At 35.4% G+C, this 19812-nt stretch overlaps 1 protein-coding gene across 1 annotated transcript; it reads right to left on the bottom strand.

The window, feature by feature from the left end:
- Positions 1-10116: 10116 nt before the first annotated feature.
- On the bottom strand, positions 10117-19680 carry LOC139147093 (gamma-aminobutyric acid receptor-associated protein-like 2). The gene is made up of 3 exons (XM_070717956.1): positions 19473-19680; positions 14785-15013; positions 10117-11932 (listed from the first exon to the last, which is right to left on the bottom strand). The coding sequence occupies exons 1-3, from the start codon at positions 19504-19506 to the stop codon at positions 11833-11835; spliced, it is 363 nt and encodes a 120-aa protein (XP_070574057.1). The 5' UTR covers positions 19507-19680; the 3' UTR covers positions 10117-11832.
- Between the last annotated feature and the right edge of the window lie 132 nt (positions 19681-19812).

The following is a 19812-nucleotide window of genomic DNA, read 5'->3' as shown; positions in this document are numbered from 1 at the left end:
TGGACATGTCATTGTAGGTTGTAGACAGGGGTAGAAGTTAGCGGACAAGAAATATGATAAGAAAAAGCACGGCGTGGAGGGGAGTGTCGATAGATAAAGTAGTGTCTCCATCGTACTTATGGAGGTGAATCATACTCAATGCAGACTACCATTTGACATTATGCACAGCCACAGCTGACTTTTCATGGACAATGCTGGGTGTACATTACGACTGGAACATTTTTATTTCCTTTCAACAGTGTTCAAAAACGTGTCTTTACATTTGATATAATTACTTGCTGGCCAAATAAATGAAGATACGCACTGATACATTAATATAGGCACGATGAAAAACTGCTCGGTCAGAATTTTTCATTTACCTTTCGTACAGTCTTGCAATTTTTCTCTGAAATATAGCAGTTGATACCACTTGAATACATACCGAGTCTGATGTTAATATAGAGTAATAAGTTTCTTACTTTTACTATTTGGTCTTCACTGTTGCAAGAAAATTTCTATATTACAACAGTTGCTAGAAGGATGATTCTCGACCCAAAAGTGACCCATGCCAGCTGGGTTAGGGACTGGTCAATTTCTTCGGCCTGTGGGACGGTGGATCCGGGGTGGGGGATTACATAAAAAGAATCATACCAGCCTGAGGTGAAGTTTTCGGCGTATTAAAGGGCGCGATTCTTTCAGGCAAACCATAGGCATTCCCATGGGCACAAACTGCGCCCCACTTCTTGCAGACTTATTTTTGTATTCGTATGAAGCAGAGTTCATACAATCACTTCAGAAATCTGGGTGTAAAAGGATTGCCAAGCGATTTAACAACACCCACAGATATATCGATGATCTGATCAGTTTAAACTAAACAATGCTGGTATATCCAATTATCTACACCACATCTACCAAGATGATTTAGAAATAAAAGAAACAACTGAAAGTGTGGACTCGGCTTCATACCTAGACGTATTGTTTGAAATTAGACAAAATACACTATATACTAAGCTGTATGACAAAAGAGACGATTTCAATTTTGAAATCATAAACTTTCCCTTTTTGTCGAGCAATATACCATCATCTCCAGCTTATGGCGTGTATATTTCACAACTCCTTAGATACAGTACAGCATGCAATTTATATGAAGACTTTCGAGTTAGACACAGCCTATTAGCTCAAAAGTTAGTGAGGCAAGGATTCTCAGAAAGTAGATTAGTGAAATCATTTAAGAAGTTCTACGGTAGATACGGAGATATTGTATCAAAATATGACCTGTCTGTTACTCAAATGATGAGTGACAGCATACCAAATTTTGACTCACAAAAGTAATTTGGTGAATTCACCAAATAACAATGGATTTGTCGCTTTGGGTCAATCTTCACGGGTGCGGCTAGCTGGCAGGGTACGCTTACCCATTCCGGACACCTGGTACCACCACTATTTTGTGGTTCAAGATGACCCCATTGCCTTTGTCATTTTTAATATGTTCCTTGGACCTGGTAAATTTCTTAGTTACCTTGAATGATAACGATTATTGGACCTGATTTGATGTCTATTCTTAGCTACTAGTTTTTTAAATAAAGTTTCTGAACCTGTCATTAAAAGATAACAGGGAAAACTGAGATCATAAAAAAGCGTCAAGGACACTGTGCTCACATTTGATCAGGTATGGCAGGTCAAAATAAACAAAATACCAGCTGTTATAGTGTTGAACTGTTCATGATTTCTTTAAACTATTATTTCTTTAACCCGTGATGAAAAATATGGCACACAATTGCCACATTAGCATGAAAATAGTGTGCCAAACTGCCGCTACCCTATTTCACAAGGATGCGGGCAGTGTCATCATGCTAATAAGGAAATGTCCAAAACAAACATACACATATTTTACAACCCTCCGAACCAAATTTTAATGAAACAGACAGGGGATTTACATAATCCTGAAAAATACATAACTCCAGACATCAGCTAAAAGGTGACCAACACATGTCTACCTAGGTGCCTAAATAAAAATTTTCAAAGCAACCTGGCCTACATTTATCAAGTTATTTACTGATTTTACATTTTTTCAAGTCAATTGTGTATTTATGGTGAATAATAACGTCATTTTAACAAATTCTCATCTATGTTTTAGCATTGCAAAGCAATCAGGGAAGTGGTTTCAGCAAAGATAATTTTTTGACCAAAATGGGAAAATTGCCGAAAAATTACAAATATATAAAATTCACCACAATTTGAACAAAGTTGCTGACTTAAGTTGCCTCTTGTGACATGCACACCAAGTTTCAAAGTAATTGAAAAAGCAGTTTCAGAGAAGAGGATTACACCAATATGCAGTGTTCAGCTTCATGAATTAGCCTGTATATTTTTAGCCAAAAGCTTAATTTTCAGTTCTGACCAAAATTTATATTTAGCAATAACATAACACTTTATACATATGTATACTACGTTGGGCATTTCTGTCATTAATATACAGAATAAAATCGTGAAAACTTGCCATAAGATACAGCTGCTGTTCCTTGTATATTAAGCTATACCAACATTAACGGTCACTTAATAGCAAAGCATTTCATTAACATTCATCATGATGGCTGGTAAGAGTCTAATTAGAAACTGGAGTTTTGATTTACTGCTGTTCTCTCTTTGATATTAGTGATTGACATCAATTTATGTAAAGCAGTTCTGGACATCTAGTTATGCACAGAAAGTGTGATATACATGCACAGCTCATTCAATATAGTGTATTCACACTTTAACCAGTGTTGAAATTACTATGCTACGACTGGCATGTTAACAATTTAATCAAAATAGAATGTTTAAAAAATATTCATATATATATATATATATATATATATATATATATATATATATATATATATATATATATATATATATATATATATATATATATATATATATGGATTTTGTCCCAACCTGATCTGTCTTGTTCATAATTAATAATCATTTTTGGTTTGGTTTATTACCATGAAAAGTGGTAGTGCACTTCACAAGTCATAACAAGCAAATACAAAATTTACATTTCAGTGGTAATGTGGAGCCAGAAAATATAGCTGTTCGCTAGTCGAGCCTGGCCCATTTACAAAATTTAAATTAGTTAGGTTAACACGTACGCTGTTATACATAGAGTTCTACAAACATTATTTTATATTTATATGATACAAGTTTATTTTGATAAAGTGCTTAGAAGTTAAGAGTATTACAATGCATGATACACCTTTTGTATTGTAAATTCAGATTCAAATGTGGATAGCCTTAGTCAAGCAAGTCAAGCAAGATAATGAATATTGGCAACTATACGTTTTCTTTGCTGTTACTGTTTGAACACCCAGCAGTTTTGATAGTGTAGCAATTAATATTAACAATTCAATTCTTTTTCAACCATTGATGGACTCTGGAATGTGGTCATTACACTTGAATGCTTCAACAATCCTGTGATGCCACTGGATTTTATCAGAGTTCTACAACACACACACACAATTGACGATAGTATTTCCTTCAGCCTTTAAGTTTTTGTCTCTTTACTTCTCAAGATGGCAATTTGAATGATGGGCATGCACAAGTCATCATTTGCACAGCATTTAAAGGGATTTCTCTAAAATCAATTTGGACTTCAAATTGGTAAAGTAGGCTGATAATGCATGTAAAGCACTACACTGCCTGTATGTTAATTCACAGTAGACTGTCTATGGTTAATTTCAATTTGATATGGTATTGCTTTTAATGTCAAATTTCTAGGTATACCGGTACATCTGTTTTCTCACTCTCCTGGACCAACAGTAAAATACATTCCCATAGTCAGAAGTTATCACCAGAAAACACCTAAACAGTTGTCTTTAGATGGAGAATTCTAAATATTTAACAATAGTAATCCCAAAAAGGCATAGACAGTGGGCTATTTTTGCATAAAATAGAATGGAAAACTGATTTCATGGGATTTATGCATATTTTTCTGAAGTCAAACTGACCACTTTTGTAAATCAAGACTTGTCCTGAAATTAGTTACTATCGCCTGATTTAATTTGGATTTGAAGGGACTTTTAATTTCATTAATTACTGAGTAACAGGTATGTTGCCATGGTAACAGATTTATTGAATATCTCAGTTTTGGTAGTATGGGATTATAAACAGGTTGAAGTAAAATATAGCCAAAGGCATAAGAAATTTCTGAGAAATGACATCTGTATAGCTGCATCTGGTTTCATTTCGACAGCAGCCACATACCACGTAAGTATATTGTTACAGCTTGTTTGGATTCATATTCCAAAACCATCAAGCACAATAGGCAATATCACGGTGTAAAGTATATTATCCAGTTGATCATAAAAATTTTCAAATGTACAAAAAGATTTGGGAGAAGAGATTCAAAACATCAATAAAATACACGATTTTATAACCCATATGACAAGTAGTTGATCCAAGTTAGATACTAGTCAGAAGTATGTAAACGTTAAAGAAAACAAAAGAATACATCAAATTTTTTGCTGTGCCAAAACAACCTTCAATAATTTGAGAAATGGAAATAATTATTTTCCAAATGCCATGTGTATACCGTTTTCTATTTACTGGCAAATGCCACAATTGACTTCTTCACATCAAGGTCAATGGCCTGGCTTTCATTGTATTGTTTTGTTGGTAAAGTCTAATACCGAACAAATATTGAAGAATCATGACATAAAAATGAATGTCATTACCACATCTGAATATCTTTATTTGTCATGCTTGGCTTTGATGCATAGATCTTCAGCAAGGAGAATGGTGAACATGGCATAGGCTACTTGAAGACAGATTGTACGACTGACAATGCGCCAATGAAGATGAAACTATCATATACAAAAGAAACACACCCAGTGAAGAAGAAAATACATATGCAAAACAGGTTTTTGAGAAAATGATATCCTCTGAACATGTTGGATCAATTTAACACTTACAAAGAATCTAAAAATCATTTCTTATTTCTCAGAGTTCCTTTGAATCAACTTTGTGTCAAACTTCCAAATTTGATTGCTGTAAACTCATTATGAACAGAGAATGGTGATATGATGAACAGTGACTCAGCCAAAACACTGCACATTGGGTTTATGGATGACAGCTGTAAATACAGGTGTTAGAAACTTGTCATTACTTGACAAAATGCTGTAATCATTGTCCATATCAGTGATAAGATTGCTATGTTGAATTTATTAGGTTAAAACTGTCAAGAAGCACTGCTTTCGGATATCGTCTAAAAACCAATTTTGAAAGTATTTGCATTCTGATATTGTTGGCTGGTAAAAATTCTGAAACTTTTTATGATGTCAAGCATACATTGAATGTAACATCATGATACATAAAATTGATTAAAAAATTTTGTATGTGTTCAGGGATGTTCTTTCGCTGCAAGAAATGTAACATTCTTGCTTTGATGAACTTGTGTATATTTACATTGTTTTCAAAACTGATTCAAACTACTGGTAATGTCTGTGCTCATATATATGCATATATAGAAAATTTAAAACAGATTTTAAAGTGGAAAAGTATTGAATCTGTGTTAAAAATGAAAACGACAGCGAATACATTACTAAATTGAGGATAAGTGACCACAATTTGAGGATGAGTTTAGTTTCACTAATATGTTGTCCACAACATATCCAATCAATATAAAAGTTGTTGAACTCCATAGCAGTGAACTAAGAAAATTTCACCAGCTTGAGCGAAGATGCTAAATTTTGCTACATTTTGAGCAATACTGATAGCATGACATACCGCATAACATTTTCACGAGAAACACATATTTATTAGATTATCTGTAAATTTCCTCAATACATTATATATTTATATTTTTATATATATATTTATATATGTCAAATACGTAACGTAATAGTAATGGTGCCAGTCAAATTTTTGCGATTTCTGTCAGTCTTCTTTCTCCAAAACTTCCATTTTGCATCTCTGATTGGCTGCTATTTTTCATGAGCTTACAAGTAGATTCAAAGGTTTTATGACTTCTAAAACAATCTTCTACTACTACTGTCACTTTGTGGAGTGACTGTAGTACAAGATTAGTTATTTGGTGATTTCATTGTCCAAAGTCACCTCTCATGGACACAACCTCACTTGATTGATTGATTGTAGCAACTCTAGCAGGCAATAGCCATGACAAAGATTCTCATCACCATTAACCCTTCTGTTTGAATCTGAGACAAAACACATGAAATTACAAATTATATTACATTCTGCTTAGTCTCACTATGCTATGTCTATGTTCTTGTTCTCGTTCAGAATGCATTAAAAAATTGGCATCTTGTCTAGACTAGCTATATGACAACCTAAATTGATTTACAATATTTATTTTCAGCATTCGGATTTGGTGCGATATGTTCCAGACAGTATTCTGGAAGTTTCTGTACATGGCAACAGACAGGGATCCAGTTACATTAAGGAAGTTAAACACATCATATCCCAGCTGAGATAGACACTGTTTTGTACCTTGCTATTCAGATAAAACTTTGACACTTTTCCTTGTCTAGGATTGCTTTGTGATATTTTTCATCATAAACACACATATCAAAGACAATCACATAATTGTTACACTCTGATTCTCTGGAGTTATCCTTCAAGCTATTCTACATACCACAGGTACAAATAATGCTTATTGCCATATACTAGACTCTTGATCATATAAAGAAACACACATATTAATCAACAAAAGAATGTTGCCAACATTACAGAGGAATGCAATTGTGGATGAATCATTATATAAAGGCTTACCCTATCTCCAAGGCAATTAGATCAATTACTTGCAATGGTGTTTGATATTTGGTTTTTCTTATATTTATATCATATTTCAAAACAATTATATGTAAAAATTGTCATGTAAAGTGGATTTTGAGTTCGGTATTGTTCGGTACTGGCTTCTACTGTTGATGGTTCAATGAAACCACTCACCATGCAGACCAAACAAAAAAGACATGCACAATTCTGTTCTTGAAACTACATGTACAGCAGACAAGAGTGTGTTCATGATAAATGATTACAAGGCTGTCTCCATGCAATGAAGTTTTGGCTAAACCTATATCACTTCTTGCTTCTAGCAAAGGTTTCTTTTAAGAGCTTTGACCCTGAATGGATTGAGTGCAAAGTAATGAAGGTCATGTCTGTACAGGTATTCTGGCTAATGGCTAAGTAACCACACAATGGTTTGACTGACAAGAAAACCATGGCTACCACACAATGGTTTGACAGACAAGAAAACCATGGCCAGATACAAATCCAAAGTGTCTGTATTTTATCATCATTCTGCCAGACTGTTACATTACAATTGAAAGAATAGTTTCACTTTGCTGTTTGAGGACATGGTTTTTAACTGTAACCATACTTGGCACATTCTGAGACATCATTGTCATATCATCTTGGAGTTAACTTTGAAAGTGTAAAATACCTTTAAATCTTTGATGAATAGAATTTTTAAAGATACATGGCAAAGTTGTGTTTTTTCTGCACTAAACTTGGTAAGTGTGTATGTAAGTAAAGAAAGGCTGTATTTACATGTTGTGTACATTGTAGATCAGTCAAGGATCCATACACAGTTCAAATGTTTGTTTCCATTCTATTTGTAATGGTACAATGAGCCATCTACATTCTATAAAGTTCATAACCCCGGCAGGTTGTATGCAAACTCATGACTGTACAACAATTCATACCAATTGTATATATTCATAGGGAAGGTGGGTTTACTCTTTTACTCCCCTTGTACTTTTAACACAGTTCGTAATAACAGCTTAAATTATTCAATAAAGATGTCTTTATGCGTTCATGGGCTGTGTATTCTGCTTGATCAATCAATCGTCTGCTCATTGAATCAATCACACACTCTGTGCACTGCACTCTATACTGCTCTGACTCATCTGAATGTACATTAAAGTGCAGAGCACAGAGTGTACAATTGGTTGTTCAGGCAGACTACTTGGCCCGTAAGAGAATTTGGAAAAAGACCAATGCAGCAGTGCCCAAAACTTCAAGCATGACTATTCCTGTAACCCACACAGGTCTTTCACAAGGGTAGGTTTAGTTTTTACATGAGGCAAATTTAATCAAATGTGTAATTTGAACCATAAACTTAATCTTCTTTCTCTTTTATGTTTAAGGCGATACTGAAGGATTCAAAGCGCGCGTTGGTTGCTATCGCTGGCAACGTTCCAAACGCGCACTTTTGCACGTGCAAAATCTTACCGTTTATACATTGTTTTCTATAGATTTTCGACTCCTGATATTTTGAAAATGCTCAAAAGTTTTCAACTCTCTCAATTGTGAGCCAATTTAGCTAATTTTTGGTAGGAATATTGAAGTCATAGTTAAGAATATAGATTAGCATGCGTTTCTACAAATTCCAGACCGTTTATGAGATATCACCGTAAAACCATGCAAAAGTTTCACAAAATGACACGGTAGATCTTTTCCTGTTCAAAAATCGTTTGTACTTGAACAGATAACCTAATCCATGCTAGGGGCTCTAAACAGGTATCTCATGTGTTACATTCTGGAGTTTTGGAAAATTTGGTGCAAATTTGTAGGAGCTGAAACGTTTTAAAATAGAGCTGTGAAAATTTGTATATGAGTGACATCACTGACCAATCGCCTGACAAACCTGCGTCTTTTGGAGTTGTATGGTTCTGTAAATCTTTGTTATGCAAAGAAAAGCATGAAAACTTTGCATTTTGATTGATTTTGGAAATTACCCTTAGCAACCGTTGCTTAGCAATTGGAATCCTTCGGTATCGCCTTAAACGAATTAGAATATAAAATGTCATAGTAAGCTTTCCACCTGTGAGAGATGTGTCCCTCGTATAAGCATTGGTAAGAGATGTGTCCCTCATATTGGTGAGAGATGTGTCTCTCATAAGTGCTGCTGAGAAATGTGTTCCTCATAGGCATTGGTGAGAGATGTGTTCCTCATAAGCATTGGTGAGAGATTTGTCCCTCATAAGCATTAATGAGAGGTGTGTCCCTCATAAGCATTGGTGAGAGATTTGTCCCTCATAAGCATTGGTGAGAGGTGTGTCCCTCGTATAAGCATTGGTGAGAGATTTGTCCCTCATAAGCATTGGTGAGAGGTGTGTCCCTCATAAGCATTGGTGAGAGATTTGTCCCTCATAAGCATTGGTGAGAGATGTGTCCCTCATAAGCATTGGTGAGAGATGTGTCTCTCATAAGCATTGGTGAGAGATGTGTCCCTCATAAGCATTGGTGAGAGATGTGTCCCTCATAAGCATTGGTGAGAGGTGTGTCCCTCGTATAAGCATTGGTGAGAGATGTGTCTCTCATAAGCATTGGTGAGAGATGTGTCTCTCATAAGTGCTGGTGAAAAATGTGACCCTCATTACCATTTTTACACTGCAAAGTTGACTTGTAACATTTCTGTTCAAATGTTGATATTTGATGACATGTCAAGATATGTTTTCTAACGTGTTTGCAATAAAAAAGAGTAAGCTTTAATCAGTCAACTGCCTTGCAAATATAGCTTCACTTTGGCTGCAAAATAATGATTGGATCTCAACACAAAAACATCTTTGCTGCTTTTTTTGTACGTAAACTCCTTTGTGGTTGTGCAAGCTGGTTTGTTTAACATTTCCAACAACACTAAGTGGGGCAGTTTTGATTTCTGTTCAAACTTATTGCCACACTGATTCTCAGAAGAAACCACTAAATGGCTTGTAGGTGAGCTTTCAAACAGAAAAACTGATATGTGTGCACCTGATAACAAATTTTGTGTCAGCTATGCTAAAAGTATAACAGTAATTTAAGAATTAAACTCAGTAGAACATTATGGTTTGACGGTACAAAAAACTTATAAGCTCACTGGCAATATCATATAAACAATCTATGGTAGATTTTGGAATAAAATGATTTAAAACATGCAAGACTCTTAGCAATTCACATTTAAGGTTGGCATAGTAAGATCAATCAAGTCAGATCCGAGTTTGCTTCAGACATACCAGGATTGAAATCACTATACTGTGATCTCATTATGTTCTCTGATGTTACCATGATGTTAACCATTTAATCAATTCCAGGGAAAGTGTCACATATCTGTTTATATGATCAAAGGAAATGAATTTTGATGAACATTGCAAATCATTCATGCAGTAGAATTTATTAAGAAATATGCAATAAGATGACATCACAACAGTGTCAGTATATCAGTAAATTTATAACAGCACAAGACAACATTTTGTTAAATCATGCATTCTCTTGTTTACAGATAAAATGTTTAAAAGATTGTCATTCTGCCTTGTGGCAGTTGTGGCTTTGAAATTCTGCAAAGTCCATTGTCGTCTTGGTAGACATTCGGTGTTCAAAGTTTCATTGTCAAGTAACGGTATCTATTGTCAGCATTAAAATTCACACTAAGGTCCAGTGCCAATGTTTCCCCGGGCATTTTGCTCAGAATTACATTGCATGTAAAGTACTTTGATAAGGACTGGAATGATTAATACAGGTAATAAAATAGTACTTCCTATGGAATGCTGCAATCAAAATAAAATCAGCAAATAAGCCTCATCATGTTGAATACCTAAGTTGTCTATGGATTCATACCAGGATATATCTGCATACTACACAGTCAGGGTCAAACTCGTAGATCTTCAGCTGTAGTACACAAAAACTGATTACATTTTTTTCATGTTTTGTTTTTAATGTCTGACTCAACAACAGTTTCTTGTCTTGTTCTACTTCCTTGTTGAGATACACGGTATTCAACTTGTCAATTTAGCCAGTTCATGTGTAGACTGCATTATACTTGTTGACAAGTGAATTCTTATCCAGACTAGTATTCTAATGTAAACAATAACGTTGCATTTTATCTAAAAAGACGCTGTGTTGACAAGCTGAGTACCGGTAATGGGTGTTTCATCATGCTTTGGGGAATAAAACAATGACTTGCAATTGCCATACAATATAAATCTAGTGTAAAAATCACTAAAAGTTACAGCTAATAGGCTTTAAAAAATGTCAAATAATACTGGCATATGAGTTTTCCAAACTTTGCCATTCTTATCTATTTTTTCAAATAAAAAGAATGTTACTGTAATCTTACAGAGTGAAAATCACTTCTACTGATTTCAAAATCTCCCAGACCCTGTCTGTTATATTTATCAGCGTTTGTACTGTAAGCCTGCTGCCAAAATCTGAACCCACTACTTATATGAAGAGTTGGCTCTTGTGACATTAAATCTTGCATGTTGACAAAATCCTTGTGATAGAGTATATTTCACAGCACGAACTTGAATGGATTCTCTATTGATTTTGACAGTTCTATTGCACATTTATGGTTCATCGTTGCCAATGATACATTGGGCTTATCACATCTCATTTACTAAATTTTGATTCACAGCAATCTGCAGTGCTGAATCAGGATGACTGTTATTTCATCTGTGTACATTTTGGTTTGAATGGTGTCTATATGCTCAATCAGATCATTACCATGAATTTGAAATGAAAACAGATTTAGCATACTAGTAATGATGATATTGCCCTGACCTTCAATAGGTCTGTTGCAAAGAGTGTAAGCTATGCATCTGATCTACTGTCCAGGTAAAAACTCATAGAGCTTACACTATGAGTACAGAAAACTTCAGAAAGAACCTTGTAAGCCACTAATAAAATCATATCTTGTTTTAATTTGTTTGCAATATGTAATCAGAGTCCCCCACACTGTAAACATTGAAGTCTCTTCCTTTTAGGGTCACCAAAACATCAGTGAGCTTACTTCAGAGTTATCAGGTAGCTCCATTGTTTGTTTATCTCCACACTGACAACAGATGCCTGGTCCAGGTCAGATATTTTGAAAATTGATCAACTTTTCATCTTGCCAAAGGTATTTTCTCCACTGTAAGCAACATACAGAAAGTGGTCTTCGTCCTTATGTTCTTCATAGATCTGACCCATCGTAGAACTGAAATCAAAAGAATGGTATAAAAGTGTCATTTATATTTCATATAAGTAAAAGGGTTTCTCTCATATATTTGGAATACATAATTATGGTAGTAGTCTACTCATCAGGTTTTCATAGAGCAGTGTCTAGCCAAATTCATCTGACTAGTTAAAGGGAGAACCATTTGATTATTTGGGGGGGGGGGGGGAGAAGAGGAAATGGAAATTTCAGCCAATTTTTTTCCTCGTCACTGTGACAGCGTTGTGTGGAGTGAGCACTTCCTACATTACAAATTACTGCCATAAAGTTGTCAGTAGATTGACAGTGACTATAGTCTAATGGTTGCACCAGCGGCTAACTGAGGTGACTATAGTGTAAAGGTTGCTCCAGAGGGTAACTGACCACGCATGCATAGGTTCAACACACTATTTGAATAACCGAAAATTGACAAAAATCATGGACGCCACAGTTGTTTGAGTGCTTGTAAAGAAATAAATACAAAACATGCGAAGTATTATTTTTTAACATGCCATTAATAAAATATATCACTGCCATCTGCCAGTAAGTATTATTCTCTGCCTGGTCATTGATACAAGATGTCATTGCCATCATGCCTTAAAAATAGAAAAAGAGCAAAAAGTATTATGCATATAAACGAGGACACTGGAATTGAATTTGAAGACATTGGCATTCACATTTAGAAGAGCGCCCTCTGTGTCAATAACTTGATGCAAAATTGCCTGTTAATAGATGTAACACTGCTTTTCAGCTTGTACTTGGAAGTTGGGCAGTACAGTTGCTATTGCAACGATAATGATCGCACGATATGTCCTTATTAAACAAAATGGGTTTTTATCCAGGTCAAAATTGCCAATTTATATCAAATTTTTTGACAGGTTGAACAGAAAATCTATACCTGCCGTAATCTGATATAGCATGTGTGAACTGTTTTCATCAGAGGGTAAACCGGGTGTTTGAATTTATTGTTTATGCAATGCGCAGTGGTTCTACTTATGTATACAGCAGGTAACAATTGATTCTATTTTTAATTCTTTCTTATTACTAATCATGAATCAATACTATTATTCACCCTGGAAATAAAATTTCTAATCTTAACCTCTGGCGTGACACCAAGGACTGAGTCCTATATGATATTAGCAGTTCAATGACAGTGCAGTAGTCTAATAGGGATGCAGTGATTGTGTAGTTGCTCCAATTCAGTAGTTGTCTTGCTGTTCTTCATCAACCCATTATAGTCAACTCATTTCTGAGAGTTCTTAGAAAAGATATCATGTTTTGTCAAAAATAGAACTTGTATTGGTACAAGTATTTCATTAAATCTGTTGTATTCATTGTTTGAAAATATTTGTTTCCGCATTTTTTTTAAACATAAACATTGAAATATATCTAGAGAATAAATTACTGCTTTTAAAACCAGTGAACTGAGTCCTGTAATGTGTTTTGATATCTCACTATCTACAAACCAGTTGGCTCACTTAACAGTAAACCCATTTACCGGACTCAGGGAATGACTACATTCCATGAGTTTCACTGTATTTGATATCATCTTACATCAGATAGATGTTTATTTTTGAAATAGAAGTATATGTAAGTTTGCACTTGAATAGGCAGTGTTGCATCTACACTGACTAATCTTACATTACTCATAAAGCATTTTGTGTTTGACCTGCACTTTTGTAACGGGACACAGGAGACACACTCTGAGAATCTCTGATTTCTGACATTGTAAATGCTGTGCTGTGTATTTCACACCTGAAAACAACTGTTCTACTCTATTGTAAATGTATCTTTGAGTCAATGCTGTCATAAAGTTTGACATGTGTAATGCCTGAGTAATATCAGTTTTATATTTGATAAAATATTGCCATAACATCACTTAGAGCGTTTCTCTGTTTTTCCCTCAGCTACAAGGCTCTAGCTGTCAAGTCCTATAATGTTATTTCACCAAAAATGTCAGTAATGTTGTAGGTTACAGAATCACTATTGAAATGGCAGTTGTTTATGACAGGTTATCTTTTCAAAGCAAATAAGCCATTAATCATAAATAATGACTGAAGGGTCTAATTCTAAGCTAAAACTTGTTACAAATCCTTGTTTCACCACTAGAGGGCGTGCTGTGTTGTCTTCCGTGCTGCCTGTTCAAATGTTGTCTTCCCTGCTGCCTGTTCAAATGTGAAACACTGACAACTGCAATATGTCTTGCAACTCTTGATCCACTAGCAATCTCTAAGATGCTGCATATTGACAAATTGCTGAAATATTTACAAATGTACAAATATTTCTTGATATTTTGAATGATGGCTGAAAAAATTGTTCAAAGCAGTTCCCATGATAGCCTACAAGTCTAACAAAGGGAAAGACAATACTTTTCAGTTTTTTGAACACATGGTAAAATGTACCAGCTAATTTTCTCATCAGCCAAAAAAATATCACAAGGCAAGGATAAAAATTCATGGTTAATGGTAGAGAGAGGTAATTTATCAAACTGCTTGGACTTAACGATATCATCATGTTCTGTACATGAGCATACAGTATTGATTTAGAATAGCATTCTTATGAATCAGATACAAAGTAGCTTTTTTTGAAATGCATGAAATGCTTTGTTGCCAAAGAAATTCTGGTCCGGCCTAAAATTCAGCAGTAAAACAATGACAATGGGACATTGCAAACATATACCAGTAGACTGTTGACACATTGAACGCTGGGTGTGTCGCAATGATCTTCGGCATAGGAAAAGAAACAATACTAGACAAAACAAAGCAAAATTCGCTGAAAATTGACCAAAAATTAGAGTTTAATATGAGCTTCAACAATAAGTCTAAAAGAAAATATGCAATAATTGTGGACGATACCTTGCAGTTGGCAATACTTTGTTTATGAAGACAAAGATGGCTTGTTCTGCAGGTAGTTGAATCCTTTTCCTGATGATCCAAATGAACTGAGCAACAGTAAGATCTGCTGGCACAAGGAATTTCCTCTTGTCAATGTCTGGAATTTTGGAGTGAGGACTTTTCTCTACGACTACTGGAATGCGGTCTGGATATTTTTCACGGATTTTGGTAGCCTCTCTGCTCCTTTGCTCTTTAAAGCATAAGAAAGAAAAATTAAGTTGGCATATTTACCATTTTTCAAATAAGAGTACATATACAATGTACATGCTTATGTATCTGAACAAGAAGCTGTTTTACATAAAGCTGTGGAGAGATAGAAAAACACTACAAAGCAGGAGAAGATCAACAGTAGACCTAATTCATCTAATTTTGATCTGCCACTTCTGCAAGGGGGACTGTATTTCCTACTTCCATATGCAGACTTGATCATTTTCTGGATTTAGGATGCTAGCATGATGCTGCTGAAAACTTGTCTGATAAAGCCAAAGCAAGTCGTTGCTATAATATGACTACTTAAAGAATGATCAGACAATGGCTGAAGTTACAACCCAATTTTCTGGACAGAAATGCAATTTGACTATTTGAGTTCAGTGCGTTTGTGATAGATAAACACTGTTGTGTTCCTGAAATGGGATGATTCATACAGGCATGTATAACTGCAGGCAAATTACACAGTTTGTAAAATCTTAAAAGGTCATAAGGGTTAGTCATGAGTCATCAGTAACACTCTCATATGCATGTAGTTTACAGCACAATTATAAAAATGTGTGAAAATTGTTAAAATTCTGGAATTGCACAAGTGTTACTCACATTGCAGATTTCATCACAATTTTTATATATCTCAACTATCTCATCACTGGGACCAGCATGAATTTTTTAAAATGATTACATGTTTTTTTCAACCAATTCAGCAGAAATGTTCTTAACAGTGAAAACTGCTGATTTTCATCATAATTTGAAGATATCTGAACTTCAAAGAGACTCACAGCTGTCAGATAAGTTGTTTGAGAAATATGACTTTTTGACCGAAAATCACAAAAATAGCCTTAAAAATGCTACACTTCAATATTCATCATAATTTGCACACACTTCAACTAGGTCATTCCTAGGAACCAGTACATTTTAATATTTCCGACGAGCAGTTTTAAATACATTATTTTTAACCAAATATCACATCAATAGCCTTAAAAATGCTACGTTATATATAATTCATTACAATTTGAACAAATTCACACTATTGTATCGTTCAGATTGAACACTTTGCATCAGTGTAGCACTGGTGCTGAGCCCAGGCCGACGTAAAATAACCAATGTGGACATGCTGTGTCAGCCTAGGGACGACGTACCAGTAGTTTGGTCCCAGCAAGAAGGGGGTTCAGGGCTGATGCAAATTTGCATGTGAGGATACATTATGTCGGCCCTGATCCAACTTGAACAGTCCTCTGCCATGGATCAAAGCTTAACTAGTCATACTATTCACATGAACACTTCAATCCAGTCTTTATCATCCCATGTACACAGAACTATATCTTCCCATCAACTTTTGCTCCGCAAGCGAGACCATGTTATTCGATTCAGAGTGCACGTAAGAGATGCATGGTTGACAAGTCATCGTTGATGACACAGTCCCCACTTATTAATGGGTACTTTGATTACAGGTCCTCAGAGAGGATAGAGTCCTCTTCATTAGGTCTCTGATAAAAATACTTTTGAATAAATTTGCTTGATACATGTCTGAGTTGTAGTTCAGGATATGAAAAAATCGTAATAAAATGGCCACACGGTGGCCATATTGGATCATATCACAAAACAAATCAATGTGCATATGTATGACATAGGTCAATGTCCTTGTACCAACTTTGAATAAAATCGGTTGAGATATGCCTGAGTTATGGCTCTGTACATGAAAAAATCGTAATAAAATGGCCGCAAGGCAGCCATATTGGATCGTATCACAAAACAAATTGACGTGCATATATATGACATTGGTCAATCTGCTTGTACCAACTTTGAATAAATTCGCTTAATACATGTCTGAGTTATGGTTCTGGACATGAAAAAACCTAATAAAATGGCCACAGGGCGACCATATTGGATTGTATCACAAAACAAATCAATGTGCATGTGCATGACATTGTCAATGTCCTTGTACCAACTTTGAATAAAATCTTTTGAAACATGCCTGAGTAATGGCTCTGTACATGAACAAATTGTAATTAAATGGCCGCCTGGTGGCCATATTGGATCGTATCACAAAAAAATTGACGTACATATGCATGACATAGGTCAATGTCCTTGTACCAAGTTTGAATAAAATCGATTGAGATATGCCTGAGTTATGGCTCTGTACATGAAAAAATCGTAATAAAATGGCCGCACGGCAACCATATTGGATCATATCACAAAACAAACGACGTGCATCTGTATGACATATGAAGTAATCCTTGTATCAAGTTTGAATGAAATTGCTCCAGGCATCTCTGAGATATCTGCGTGAACGGACGGACGGACGCACGCACGCACGCACTGACGCACGCACGCAACGCACGGACATGACCAAACCTATAAGTCCCCCCGGACGGTGTCCATGGGGACTAACAACGATGTCATAAATTCCACGCACTGATTATTTCTCGACCGCCGTCGTACATATACCCTCAGCTCATCCAATAAATGGTGATGATCTCTCTGATGATTAAAATGGAGAGTGGTGGTCATTTGCCCTTCTTGTGCGTACAGAACGCAGGAAAATCACAAACGGTAGAAACCGTGTGCCATTATTCAAATCTGCCATTTTGAACTTTGACAGGTCAGACGTCACAAAGGATGGTAAATTTACATCGGCCCAAATTCTGGTACCGGTTAGTGTGGATAAGTGTGGACGCAGCCCAAATCTATTCCCAAAAGGACAATTATTTTATGTCGGCCCAAATTTCAGTTGAATTGCAAATGTGAACGAAGTACATGTGTATGTCATGCTAAGTATAATCTGCAGCAAATTTCAAGACTCTTGGACAAGTAGTTCTGAAGATTTTTTTACCAAAAATGAAAAAAAATATTATTAAAAATACAAAATGATACATAGATGGTATCTCTATAAAATTATTAAATTGCATCTGAATCTGGCCAAAGTTCTGGCAGATTTACAGCATTTTGTCCAATTTTGCCTTTTTTAACCTTCATTTGCATATTTTTGACATAAACATGTTCATTTGAACATATTCACATTTCCACCTTATGATGCACCTGCACACCAACATACATACAGACATACTTAAATGTAAATACATACTGAAGACAGACTTTTTTTCTAACTTGTATAATACACATTTTTTCAAGCCTATACATAATCTCACATCTTGCCATATATATGTATAGCATATAGGAGCTAGTAATAATATGTAAAAGAGGACAAAAAAAGACTGACAGGGTTACATTATATGGAGACGTTTATATTGACATGGTTGTGAAAAATTAAAGGTCAAGCTTTCATGACTACGTCTTTTGTTCTTGAATGGATGAACCAGAATACACCACTTTAACCTACTCTTCATCTCATAAATTTAAATTGTGTGTAAGTGCTTTGGAAAAGGAAAACTGGATCCAACTGGCAAGGAAACTGTATATATTATTGGATCAGAGAGAATGTTCTTGATCTCAGGTTCTGCATAGTGATATATCACCTAAAACATATTTTACAATATATTTCTGTACAATACAAAAACATAATTACCTAGTACACTGAACTAAAAAAGTTCCAATTTTATTACTAATTGAAAGCAGCAAACAAAGTCTACCATATTTATCATTTACAGTCTTAAGTTTGTATTTTTTATTGTTTTATGCATCTATTTCTTGAATAACATTGAGACATCAATATGAACTTCTTGACAAATACTAGGTCTTCCATTCACATCCAGCTCCACCAGTGGCTTGGCTGATACCTTAGCCCATGGTCCCTCTATCATGTGATAGAGGGACCGTGCTTAGTCTGAGCCTGACAGGAAACTGTCATTTTCATTCTGCTGACACATTTTATATCAAGACATGTCTTCATAGACTTGCAGAGACAATATGTTAATTATAAATTATGCTTATATTCAGGCTAGAATGAAATGATTTCTTATATTACAATGAAAATATCCAGGGAAACACCTCTAAGCCTTATATTTTGGAGATTATTTTTGTACACTAAAGACAGCTTATGACTGAAAATCCATTGATGCTTGGCCTCTGTCCTGAGAGGGGGATAACTCCTTGCATTGACAGATTACAAATTTCCCTAAATTTTGATTAATAACAGGCCGCTTCCTGATGATACAGGAACGAAATAGTCCTTCATGTGGCCTCGTCAACGATAATCACTGACTGGACGCAGGGTCCCGTCTAAAACTGCGGATATTATAGCGATACATCTACCTCCATGCTCTAACTTGTTCTGATTTCTCAAATTTCGGTAAATTCGGCAGTGATATCATGGAGGCAATGTTTAGTCATCACTGTGTGGTCAAATATAAGTACATAGTGGCATGGCAGGCAACGGGAAGTAGTATGGGACTGTGTCATAAATGCGATTTTTATACATGAAACCGAAGGCACCCTAGCTAGGTTTTTGGCTGTGGTTATGGTTGAACCTTGAAAAAGCTTACCTTCACTGTGCTCTTCTTTAAATTGCCACTTCATTTTCAAGAAATCTCAAATTGACGGGTAAGTAACGATGGTGGCGAAAATCAATGTAATGCACGATTGGGCGAGTGGCGTCAGTTGTGTTTACAATTACATTAGTCAATGGTTTGTTTGGATCATAGGACCAGCTGACCTTACCTCACCCTAACGAGATCTCGCGAGTACGCCATCGATAGCCTCGTACAGGTTATAAAATTAGTACAGCGTAATTTACCGTTTTGTGGATAATATATGAATAAAAGAAATTAAAAGCTACGAATTTATTGATGTTCAAGAAAAGTTTAACTTCAGATATTGGTCAGC

This window comes from Ptychodera flava, chromosome 13 (genome assembly GCF_041260155.1).
Source record: "Ptychodera flava strain L36383 chromosome 13, AS_Pfla_20210202, whole genome shotgun sequence".
NCBI lineage: Eukaryota > Metazoa > Hemichordata > Enteropneusta > Ptychoderidae > Ptychodera > Ptychodera flava.
This window is presented reverse-complemented; position numbering and strand designations above follow the sequence as displayed.